Raw genomic sequence first — 12,727 nt, forward strand, 5'->3', positions numbered from 1 at the left:
TACCAAGCTGCTTCACCGCGTCAAGGTAACCCGTATCGAAGCAGTCCCTATCTAATGTATTTAAAACCTGAACATCTGAACAGTGTCTAAAATGAACAGGATTCGGACAGGCGCTTCTTAGTATGGGCTTGTGGAGCAAGACAGCTCTTTTGTGCATGCCACACAAGAGAGGGGTGGGGTCTCTCAAACCATGGTTTTAATATTATTCAATAAAAGTATTGCTTTTAATATGGTTATTGCTGGGCCTCTTCAGTTCGGCTAAAAGTATAATATAAGTCCGACACTCCTTCTGTGTTAAATGAACAAGTCTGATCTGAAATATGGATCAAAGCAGTACTCGTTGCAATATTTTGCATGCAGACCATCGGTCCATTTGTAAAAACGTTCATGGGAACTACCACATTGACTTGCCTTGGTGCTTGTGCTGGACGTATGCTAATCATTTTACATACAGATTGCAACAAGGACTTGAACAAACCTTAATCAGATGGTCTTGAAAGGGTATCTGCCAGCAGGTTTTTGCTGCGTAGTCTGACATCAGCATGATAGGGACAGAGACCCAAATTCCAGTGATTTGACACTTAGTTTACTGGGTGCAGAAGTTGTGATGAAGTCATAGTTTTCTCTGCCACAGATCTAGCAGAGCTCAGTTGTTGGGCTGTGTATAACCCCGCTTACACCACAGCTTTCAGTGGCAGGAGAGTGGTTGGGACTAGGAAGCACGTGGTCAGTTGTCCTGCACTGATAATCTCCTGCTTTTAAATCATTAATTGTATTGAAAAGCAAAATACAGCCAAGTAAGGGCGGTTTCACACGTCCAGATAATTCCGGTACCGGAAAAACCGGTAGCGGAGCTATCCGTGTCCGTGTGGACACGTGGTACCTCTGTGTGGCACACGTGTGGCAATCGTGTGCCGCACTTGTGCCGCATCAGGACCGCACGGACGGCGCCGGGAAGAAGCGGCTACACTAAGCGCTGTTCACGGCGGCTGGTGCTGACCACGGCTGTGATTCTTCTCTCCTGCTTTGCCGGCAGGAGAGAAGAATGAATGAAAACCCAAAGTGGGGTCCCCCTCATTTTCTTAACCAACCAGACGAAACAACGAAACCGGCAGGAGAGAATGCCAGCAGGAGAGAAGAATGAATGAAAACCCGACGTGGGGTCCCCCTCATTTTCTTAACCAACCAGATGAAACTACGAAACTTACAGCTGGGGGCTGCATCCCTCAGCTGTCAGCTTCAGCCAGGTTGGTTGTGAAGAATAGAGGGGTCCCCACGCTGTTTTTTTAATTATTTAAATAAATAATTGTTCTGCGTCACACAAATGTTCTGTGTGATCCAAACACCTCAAACTTGGATTCATTTCTAAGAAGAAGAATAGACTGTCGAGTTTCACATGAAAGTTCATTATTTCTGGCCATTTTGAGAGTTTAATGGAACCAACAAATGTAATGCTCCAGATTCTCAACTAGCTCAAAGGAAGGTCAGGTTTATAGCTTCTCTAATCAGCGAAACTGTTTTCAGCTTTGCTAACATACATGTGTAGGGAGGAGGACCCCCATAGGTTGTCTGGGCCGGATCAAGAGAACCGCCATCTGGGTTCCTAGGGAAACAGTACCCAGGGAACAAAGGAGGAGAGCAGCTGACTGAGCGTGACTGAGCAGCAAGGGGAGGGGCGAGTATAAAGGGAGCAGGGGGCGCGCAGGGGAGACAGTTGGTGGCACACCAGACACTGAACAAGAGGCTGTGGGACTGTGAGAGAGCTAGAGCGGCCGATGGTGACCAGAGGGGAGAACGGCAGCAGAGAGGAGATTCTCAGTGCCCGTCAGAGAGGAGGTACCGAACTTACCGACCAGAGACTGTCACCCCCCGCCAAGTCGGGGACACGACCTGCCCACGGTCGTCTGCAGCCGGTACCGCTGTGCTCCAGCCCGTTGCGGCCTGTCCGCTGTCTCCTGCGGCCGCCGCCGCTTCAATCCTGCCCGCAGTGGCGGCCTGCCCGCTGCCGCCTCACTACAGTCCGCAGTTGCGGCCTGTGCATCACCGCCCAGGGCTGCCATTACTCCGCTACAGTTGGCAGTTGGGGCCTGCTCCTCGCCTAAGGAGAGACTCTTTGCACAGGCCCAGTCCGTCCACGTGGCCTACCAACCGCCACTCTTCCAGACTACGTCACTACCCTGCTTGGGGGGACTGGAGTCCCCGTGGACTCGCTAATGAACGGGACCCTGCTGTGGCTACAGGGGTTTACCGCAACGAAAAACTCCCTTAGGGCCTGTTGTGCCCAAACTTCTCCTGGGTGCTGGACACCTGAAGACTACGACAGTTCCTTAACAGCTGGGCCCAGCGGCTGCGATGTCACATCAGCAACATCAAAGCAGCCACATCAGCGACACCACAGCAGCCACACCAGTGACACCGAGGGACGTCAGGAAGGATAAGTTGACTTTAGGAAATAAGGACCCGTAGTTGGCCGTTTCGTGGCCCCATAATAGCTGGCCTTGCTGGGTCAGTCACATTCTCGTTAAAGAAAAGTGTTGTTATTGTTGTTGAGTCCCTGCGAGGACAATTAGTGTTACCCCTTTTTGGTTGCTCAGTATAGCCCTAGCGGCTCCAGTTCGTAAACGTTATTTTCCAAAACAACACTCAGTCTCGTGTCTCGTCACTGCATTGGCGTAGTCGGCAGGATGCAGTCTCCGAGCACGGACAATGGTGCCCCAGACCAGGGCAGGGCTGTGAGCTCTACAGATAATGAGGGCCCCCGCCCCCGTTCCAGCATTTCGTTGGGGGCTATGCTGAACAACCTTCCTAGGTTTTCTGGCTCCAATACTATGGTATGGAGTTGGACAGAGCGGATGCGGGGGCTTTTTCGGATGCACCCAATGACTCCTGACCTGGAAGCCGAAGTAGCTCTCATGGCATTAGACGGGGAGGTTCGGAGGTCAGTGATGTTGAGGCCCCTGGGACACCGCAACACCTTTGAAAAAGTTTTGCAGATAGTAGAACAGACCCATGGGGACCCAACTAATGTGGGAGAATTAAGGACCCGGTTGTTCAGTCGAATGCAGGGAGAGGGGGAGACTATCACCCAGTATATGAATGTCCTCCAAGAATTGCATACGGCTATTGAAAGAAAGGACAGACTAGGGGTAGGACCTATTGACATTACCCTACGCGACCTACTGGTGACTGGACTGCGAGACCCATTAATAAAACAGACATTACGGGAGGAGATCCGAATGAATCCCCGTATAGACTTTTCAGAGGTGGGAAGTCAAGCACGGGCTCGAGAGCAAGAGCAGGGGATGGCGGTTCCCATGGGGAAGGTCCGGAGTGTGGAGGCTTCCATGAACGCAGTCGAGGAGCCTCAATGGGTGGAAGAGATGAAACAAGAGTTGAAGAACATTAAGGGCGAGTTAGCCGAAGTGAAGAGAAGGACCGAGTCCAGGACTGGACAGCTTAGTTTTAAACCCGGCTCCTGGGGGGGTCCCGCTCCCCGCAGGGTGGTCGGTCTGCGCAGGCCCGGTGTTGTGAGTGCGGAGAACCAGGCCACTTCGCCCGAGAGTGTCCGTGGCGTGGGAAATACCCACCCCGGAGGCCATTAAACTAGAGGGCTCCGGGATGGGAGGACGCCGCTCGGAACCAAAAACCACAACTAGGGGTGGTGGAAGTCCCGAAGATTTGGTCGCAAAATGTCCGGTGGTTTGGGCAGAAGTGGAGGGCCGGGCCGTCTGGTGCCTGGTGGACACGGGGTCACAAGTGACAACTATGCCTGCAACTTATTTCTGGCAAAATTTCCTCAAGGCAGCGAGACCCCAGTGGGGACCCATGATCAGACTAGTAGCCGCCAATCAACTACCGGTCCCTGTTGCCGGGGAGGTCTGGGTGCAGGTAACATTGTGCGGTAAATCCCTCGGTCGCAGAGGAGTGGTACTGACGCAAGGAGAAACCGATAAGCAGCACCCAGTTATTCTGGGCATGAACATACTACGAGAGTTCGGCAATCTGCTCCTCAATGATCCCACGCATAAGATCCTGAAGCAGTGGGGTTCAGGGACAGGTATTCCAGCAGTTGGTACGGGAGGCGCGAGTACATCAGGACTGCCGGGAATGTGAGGTTCTGGGCAAAGTCATCACCCCAGCGGGTCCCCTGCTTGTACTGCCTCCTGGGCAGACGGTCATGGCCCTGCCAATTTGAGCCTTGATGCCCTTGAAGGGCGTAGAGATGCAGGTGGAGCCATGCTACTCGGAGCGCTTACCTCCTGGCATACTGGTGGCCCGTTCCCTAACTACAGTGCAAAAAGGGACCGTCCTGGTGCACTGTGTCAACCTCAAAGATCGAGACATCGTCCTGAAAGCTCGGACCGAACTGGCCAAGCTAGTAAGGCCTTTAGAAGAAGTGCTGCCGGCTCCTGGGGTTCAATTAAGAGTGCAATCTGAAGATCCTTGGGAAGTAACGATTCGGACTGCAGGCCACCGAAATCTCATCTCAGGAGAAGGGTCGAAACATTCTTGAACAGATGCGGGCCGAACTCTCCGGACTAACTCCAGCCCAGCTCTCCCAGATAAAAACACTGCTCGGACAGTACCATGAAGTATTTGCTAGTCACAAGGAAGATTTTGGATGTACCACCGCCATCACTCATGAAATTCCCATGGCAGGGGCGGCCCCCATCCGAGAACGATATCGACAGATTCCTCCACAACTCTACCAAGAGGTGAAAACACTGTTGGCCCAAATGTTGTGAAAAGGGGTGATACAGGAAAGCCAAAGCCCCTCGGCGGCCCCCATTGTGTTGGTCCGTAAAAAGGATGGTAACTTACGATTCTGTGTGGATTATCGAAAGCTGAATGCTTGTACTATTAAAGACTCATACCCACTGCCCCGCATAGAAGAGTCCTTGTCCGCCCTGGGGAAGGCGACGTACTTTTCTACTTTGGACCTGGCCAGTGGGTACTGGCAGGTGCCCATGTCAGAAGAAGATATGGCCAAGACGGCGGTCATACTGCCTATGGGACTATTTGAGTTCAATCAAATGCTGTTCGGACTGGCCAACGCCCCAGGGATCTTTCAGCGTTTGATGGAGCGGTGTCTGGGAGATCTCAATTTTGAGGCCACGTTGATATACCTGGACGATATCATCGTCTATGCTGCCACAATCGAGGACCACCTAAAGCAGTTGGGGCAGGTGCTCGGCCGGTTGCAAAAGTACGGGTTGAATGTAAAACCCCAAAAATGCCACCTATTTCGCTCCCAGATTGAGTATCTGGGCCATGTCATCTCGGCAGAGGGCGTGAGGCCGCCCCGGGAAAAGGTTGCTGTTATTCAGGGATGGCCTACCCCCGAGACGATAAAAGACGTGCGGGCCTTCCTGGGGTTGGCCGGATACTACCGCCGTTTCGTAAAAAATGTTGCATTTCGAGCTCGAGCCCTGCACGACCTGCTGAAGGGGGCTCCCGCTGGGGCAAATGGATGGAAAATCCAGTGGCTACAACCTCAAGAAGAGGCCTTCCAAGACCTTAAGGCTGCGCTCTCTTATGCCCCGGTGTTGGCGTATGCGGATTTCTCGCTACCGTTCATCCTACACACTGACGGGAGTCTTCACGGGCTGGGGGCTGTGTTGTCACAGGTTCAAGACGGCCGGGAGAGAGTGATCGCGTATGGAAGGCGCTCACTCCATGATTGCTAGCGGAACCCTGACAATTACAGTCCCTTTAAGCTCGAGCTCCTCGCAGTGGTGTGGGCCATGACGGAGCTGTTCGCAGAGTACCTGGCGGGCTCCGAAGTAGTGGTGCAGACCGACAATAACCCGCTGGCTCATTTGGAAAACGCCCAAACTGGGAGTTCTGGAACAAAGTTGGGTGGCGAAACTCAACTATAAAATCATCTATAAAAGAGGGGCCGAGAACGTACATGCTGACACCCTCTCCAGAATTCGACATACAACCCCAGGGAAGAGTTGAGACGACGAACTAGAAGGGGAAGAGATACCGTTCGCCCTCACCGATGCCTTGCTCACAGCTACCACCCAGAAAGTATCTCCCTCGGAGACCCAAAGAGGCATGTTGTAACAATCCTGGGACGAGTGGATCCAGCAGCAGCAAGAAGATGATGAAATTAGACTTCTCCGGACGTGGGTCGCCGCTGGCAAATTGCCCACTGACCCTCAGAGACGAACTTTGACTCAGGACATGCCGCTAATGTTACGACAATGGGAGAGGCTGGTAATCTGAAAGGGACTATTGTATCGTAAAAAGACATCACGAACAACCTATATGACAATCTGGCAGGTAGGAGCCCTACTCCACAAACTGGCTCGAGAAGCCCACGAAAAAGGGGCTCATTTCGGGGCTCAAAAGACTTTTCAATGGTTACAACAGAAAATTTACCATCCACGGTTACAGGCTGTTGTGGACGAGACTTGCCGGACCTGTCGCCCATGTGAATTAGCTAAACCGCCCGCACAGCGAACCTCAGTACAAGCAATTGTGACCTCAGCGCCCCTCTGACGGTGGATTACCTGATGTCATGATACCAGTGCTGGGTGACCGTCACTGCTGGGGTTAATGTTCTGACCTCAGTGCAGACTCTCACCTGCACACCTGGGACCTATTATGGTGGCCTCTCATTGGTTCTGGGGAGGCTTCTTATAGCCTCAGGAAGCTCCCATCCCCCGTCCGTTATACTTTCACCCTTGGCATTGTGTGGGACCCCTGAGTGTGTTAGTGCTGTGTTCTGGTTGCTTGAGTCTCTGTGTATGACTCGGTCTGTTCTCTGGATTCTGCTTTGGATTCTGCCTGGTACCTTCTACGTCTGTTTGGTTTTGATCTCTGCTTGGCTCTGACTATCCGTTCTGTCTCATCCCTGGTACTTTACTGAGATCTTGTGTATGACCTTTGGCTTTGTCTGACCTCCCGTCTGTTTATCCCTCCTGTACCTCGCTTGCCTGTATTGTGCATGACCCCCGCTTTGCCCGACTTTGAGTTTTCTACCTTCTTTGAAAGCAGGACGCTAAGCCCCGCCCCCTTGTAGTTACATGACCGTAGGTCCTGTGCCTGCTTTCTATTTTCTACATTCAGGTCCCGTGCATCTTTATTTTCCGGCTGTTCTTGTCCCCAGGAGTCCCTACGGTGCGGGTGAGTCCCTGCCTAGCGGAGGCTGTACGCCGGCGCTGTCAGGACCCTGACACCTGACCATTGGTCCCGCATTCCAGGGGTACGAACACTGCCTCGTCACGGTGGACCATTTCACTAAGTTCGCTGTGGTCACCACCACTCGAGATCAGACCGCGGACTCGGCCGCCTCCGCAATTTTCAGAAACTTCATACAAGTTTACGGCTGTCCTTAATGGATACATTCAGATCAAGGAGCATGCTTTTTGGGAAACGTTATGGAGGAACTATACCGTCTCTATGGTATTGACAAATCCCGGACCACGCTGTATCACCCACAGGGAAACGGGTCCTGCGAACGATTTAATCGGACATTAATCCAAATGTTACATACTCTGGAGAGTGACAAGAAGGCCCGTTGGCCCGAATATGTCCCTGAATTAGTATGGGTCTATAACAACCGAGTATATCGAGTTACCGGCTACACCCCCTACTCTCTGTTGTTCGGACGAGAGGGCAAAGAGATCACGGAGGTAGAGTTGGACACGGAGGAGACCCAGCCCTGGACCGGAGTATCTTCATGGCTCCGAAATCATCGACACCGGCTGCAAACTCTTCATCGAATCGTACATAATAAACTCCAAGACTTAGAACACCCAGGAAAGAATACAACTTCACCTCTCAACCTCCAAAGCGGAGACCGAGTACTCGTACTAGATCAACGCCCCCAGAACAAATTAGAGCCACGCTGGGAAGAGAGTCCCTATTGGGTCCTACGCCGTATAAATTCTGAGGGACCTGTGTACGAAATACAACCCGAGAAAGATGGAACGCTGCCCACTTGCATTGTGCACCATAATATGTTACGTCCATGTATCTCGATCGACCCGGAACAACCTGAACTTGCCCCTCCGGTCTCTGAACCGTTGCCTGTGTTCTGGGACCCGGACGACGAAGAAGACTTTTCCCGAATAACCAGGGGCTCTCTACTCAATGACGAACCAACTGACACAATTAACCTGCCCGAACTAGTTAACTCGCCACCGTCCACCACCCCAGAAGACTCCACCCCAGTTGAATTAAGACGCTCCGAGTGGTCAACAGCCGGCAAACCCCCTGAACGATACGAACAAGACCAGTTCATATGGCAACAAAAACTGGCACCTCCACAGATCAACTCAAGTACACTGAAGCCCTCGCCCAAGGACTGGCGAGCTTACAGGGTAGAGGAGAGTAGGGAGGAGAACCCCCATAGGTTGTCTGGGCCGGAACCAAGGGAACCGCCATCTGGGTTCCTAGGGAAACAGTACCCGGGGAACAAAGGAGGAGAGCAGATGACTGAGCGTGACTGGGAAGCAAGGAGAGGGGCGAGTATAAAAGGAGCAGGGGGCGCGCAGGGAAGACAGTTGGTGGCACACCAGACACTGAACAAGAGGCTGTGGGACTGTGATAGAGCTAGAGCGGCCGACGGTGACCAGAGGGGAGAACGGCAGCAGAGAGGAGATTCTCAGTGCCCATCAGAGAGGAGGTACCGAACTTACCGACCAGAGACTGTCACCCCCCGCCAAGTCAGGGACACGACCTGCCCACGGTCGTCCGCAGCCAGTACCGCTGTGCTCCAGCCCGTTGCGGCCTGTCCTCTGTCTCCCGCGGCTGCCGCCGCTTCAATCCTGCCCGCAGTGGCGGCCTGCCTGCTGCTGCCCCACTACAGTCCGCAGTTGCAGCCTGTGCATCACCGGCCAGGGCTGCCATTACCCCGCTACAGTTGGCAGTTGGGGCCTGCTCCTCGCCTACGGAGAGACTCTTTGCACAGGCCCAGTCCGTGCGTGTGGCCTACCAACCGCCACTCTTCCAGACTACGTCACTACCCTGCTTGGGGGGACTGGAGTCCCCATGGACTCGCTAACGAACGGGACCCTGCTGTGGCTACAGGGGGTTACCGCAATGAAAGGACTCCCTTAGGGCCTGTTGTGCCCCAACGTCTCCTGGGTGCTGGACACCTGAAGACTACAACAGTTCCTCAACAGCTGGGCCCCGTGGCTGCGACGTCAAAGCAGCCACATCAACGACATCAAAGCAGCCACAACAGCGACACCAAAGCAGCCACACCAGCGACACCGAGGGACATCAGGAAGGATAAGTTGACTTTAGGAAATAAGGACCCGTAGTTGACCTTTTCGTGGCCCCATAATAGCTGGCCTTGCTGGGTCAGTCACATTCTCGTTAAAGAAAAGTGTTGTTATTGTTGTTGAGTCCCTGCGAGGACAATTAGTGTTACCCCTTTTTGGTTGCTCAGTATAGCCCTAGCGACTCCAGTTCATGAACGTTATTATCCAAAACAACACTCAGTCTCGTGTCTCGTCACTGCATCCTGCGAACCTGCTGTTACCTACACTTGCCCAAGGGTATTCTAACCATGCATTAGTCTTCTTACACAGTTAGCAAACACAAAGTACCATAAGAACACTGGAGTGATGGTTGTTGGAAATGGGCCTCTATACACCTATGAAGATATTGCTTTACAAACCAGACGTTTGCAGCTAGAATAGTCATTTACCACATTAACAATGTATAGGGTGTATTTCTGAATCATTTAATGTTAGCTTCATTGGAAAAAACTGTGCTTTTCTTTCAAAAATAAGGAAATTTGTAAGTGACCCTAAACTTTTGAATGGTATTGTCATTATGGGAGAGGGAGAAGCATAAATATTGGACCAGACTCCTTATCTATGAACTGGTCCAATATTTATGTTTCTCTGTCTCCCATAATGATAATTCTGCTTCACGTCACTTTTCTCATCTATTGCATTTTTTCTGTGCTGTGTTGTGTATAAATACGTGACTCTTCAGATTTTGTATTAGTCTATGCCTGATGAAGAGACCTGAGTAGTCTGGAAAGCTTGCAATGTGTTACCATCTTTTCAGTTAGCCATTAAAAGGTATCAACCACTGAGGACTCTCAATTCTGAATATTTTTCTAATAACTAGGATGTCTCCTATGTCATTGGTGTGGAGTAGCGCCATCTGCTGGTAACCTGCATATATTTCCCTACACTTTCCACCATGTGAGAAAAGTGTTCTCATGTGAAGAGTATGTGAAGAATAACAATGTATCAGTGCTTGTTACTTTGCATCTTCAGTATCAGTGCCGCACTTCTCCCAAGTGCTTTTCTGATATACAGAAGTCCTTGTGCCTGTTCCAGCAGTGTCCATGGTCCTGGCAGTGCCTGCCCTGTAATAGCAGCTCCATGTCCCTATTTGGCATCCTCAGGAGATGGCATGTAGCCAGGACATGCGCTGCAGCCGGGAGAGGGCTCACTCAGCTCTGGGTTCAGTGGCCATTGTGCCTGATCTCAGGGAGCTCCCAGGGCAGCCATGGAAGTGGACGAAAGTCTGTCTGAAGCTGAGGTTCAGGAGGAGAATAAGAAAATTGACATGTCCTTGGGTAGGTGACTATCATGACTGCTGTGCTACATTGTGGAAAGCTCTCAGCTAACATCACAAGTGTCCTGTATAATGTACATGTGCTCTGGTAATGGACGTCAGTGTAATATAAGGTGGTATAGGGGTAATTACCACCCTGACACATACACACATGGACATATGCTACATTTACACTTCACTTTGATTATTTGTTAGATCTGTACAATTGGTCATTCGTACTCTGAGCAACGTTACTATCATTAGTCATACCAAAGACATGAGCTGGAACATATGTTGGTATAAGTGCAATACGTAGGCACACATTCACGCTGTGGCCATTTTACAGACAGAACCTAGGAAAAAAACAAAAGAGCAAATATCCTGTAGTAAATAAATAAATAGTAATAATACATGTAAATAACGTAGGGTACTTAGCCGGCACCACTTTGATGAAAAGAGTGTAGAAGCCATTCCACTATAACAAGGTGTCCCCAATCAGGATGGTCCTTAACCCTTGTAGTTCATCTCTCTAAGAGTCCGCAGACCTCCAAATAGACAAAGACAGAGCCATGACCAGACCTGACTGTTTTATCATTAGCCTTAATCTATGGTACTATAATTGTTATGAACTGTCCCAGTTTGCCCCACAGGTATGAACATCACGCTTCCAGTTAGTTTGGTCCTTAAGTTAGGTGCCGCCCGTGATTATAAGGTGAAAGCATTGACATTATCTGTGCTCCATATCACGCTTGATTATTAGGTAATTAATACACCTCCATAGAAACAGCCAGGCCAGGATTTATTTGGATAGCCAATTTGTAATTTCACATCTCCCCTGAAGTCGACACTGCCACAGCTAGAGCATCACGTGTTGGAAACTGACATCAGTTGCTCAAACACGATTAGTTGCTCAATAAGCTTTAATTTAAAAAGCGTTGTGGTGATGAGATTTCACACCCCAAACTATTTATATACACATGTAGCTCTTTCAGTGATCTAGCAATCCCTTTACATGGCTAAAATGTTCGTCCATTACTGAGAAATCATCTTTTGAATTGATATGCAAATGAGGCTGAGGAGCTATGGTAGATCTGAAGCCTCTGTCATTCCAGCTCTATTTCTCGCCCAATGCTAAATCTTCTTATTTGACAGCAGGCTCCCTCGCCTGAAGTCACACAGCATAGAGTCTGTCAGTCAAGCTGGTGTGACAGAGGCTTCTTATCTACAATAGCTCTTCATCCATATATATATATATATATATATATATATATACATATATTGCAAAAATGTAGAAAGAATGGCACTCACCCGGTAAAGTAGTCAAGGCTTTATTGTAAAAGCATGTTAACGGGAGAACGGGTGCTGAAAGGAAGTAACGACGATCGTTTCACGCGGAGAAGGCGCTTCCACGGGTCACATGGTGAGCTGAAACCGGCGGAAAATATAAATATATATATATATATATATATATATACTGTCATGATCCATGCAGGATCATGACAGATAAAATGCACTAGTAACCTTTTTTTTTCTTGCACTGTGGTGGTTTCAGTTCTAGTTTTGCCCCCGGTGGCCGTTAGTGTCATTGCACTTGATGTTTTCTTTGCTTTGCCTTTTGCCCTCGGTGGTTACTGGGATTATAGCAGCCTTTAGCCCCTGATCATTTGACCATTCCCTTTTCCTATATAGGGTCACATGGTCTATGAGCAGGTGTTGGTGATATTGCTCTTTCCCAACCAAGTCTGGTGGAGAAAGGAACTACAGAGAAGAGTTCCTGGCAGCTCAGGGGAGCTCTGGTGTATAGCTTCTGGTGGAAGCTGAAATTGGTGGCAGCTATTCAGGTGGAAAGCTGCATTCTGGTGGTGGACTCTGTTGCTGAGAGCAAGAGCAACAGAGCAAAGCTAAGTGGTGTTTCCCTGTTTGTATTTTTCCCTGGTGTGTATTAGTACAGCAGTGGGGCCAGTGCCTGCACCACCCAGCTCCCTAGCAAGGGATAGGTGTAGGGTGTGCTAGGGTGACAGGTTCCGGCTCGGCGACAGGTGAGGAGCCTGTATAGGGAACGTTAGGAGTGTGAGGGACACTGACTCAGGGGAGTGCAGGAGGTCTCCACGCCCCCATTCCCTATCGCAGGGCCCACCATTGTAACTGTTTCCCCTTCCCCCGTGTCTTGTTGTTTTAGTTACCGGCCTGCGGG

At 50.5% G+C, this 12,727-nt stretch overlaps 1 protein-coding gene across 1 annotated transcript in view; it reads left to right on the forward strand.

The window, feature by feature from the left end:
* The first annotated feature begins 10,421 nt into the window (after positions 1-10,421).
* The window catches only part of LOC141048081 (UAP56-interacting factor-like), a 98,318-nt gene continuing 96,012 nt past the window's right edge, over positions 10,422-12,727 (forward strand). The window contains exon 1 of the mRNA XM_073543459.1: positions 10,422-10,555. Within this exon, the coding sequence (XP_073399560.1) occupies positions 10,486-10,555 (70 nt within the window). The 5' untranslated portion in view covers positions 10,422-10,485. The remainder of the gene's footprint in view (positions 10,556-12,727) is intronic.

The sequence above is a fragment of the Dendrobates tinctorius genome, unplaced genomic scaffold (genome assembly GCF_039654945.1).
Source record: "Dendrobates tinctorius isolate UK_male_01 unplaced genomic scaffold, ASM3965494v1 ptg000133l, whole genome shotgun sequence".
NCBI lineage: Eukaryota > Metazoa > Chordata > Amphibia > Anura > Dendrobatidae > Dendrobates > Dendrobates tinctorius.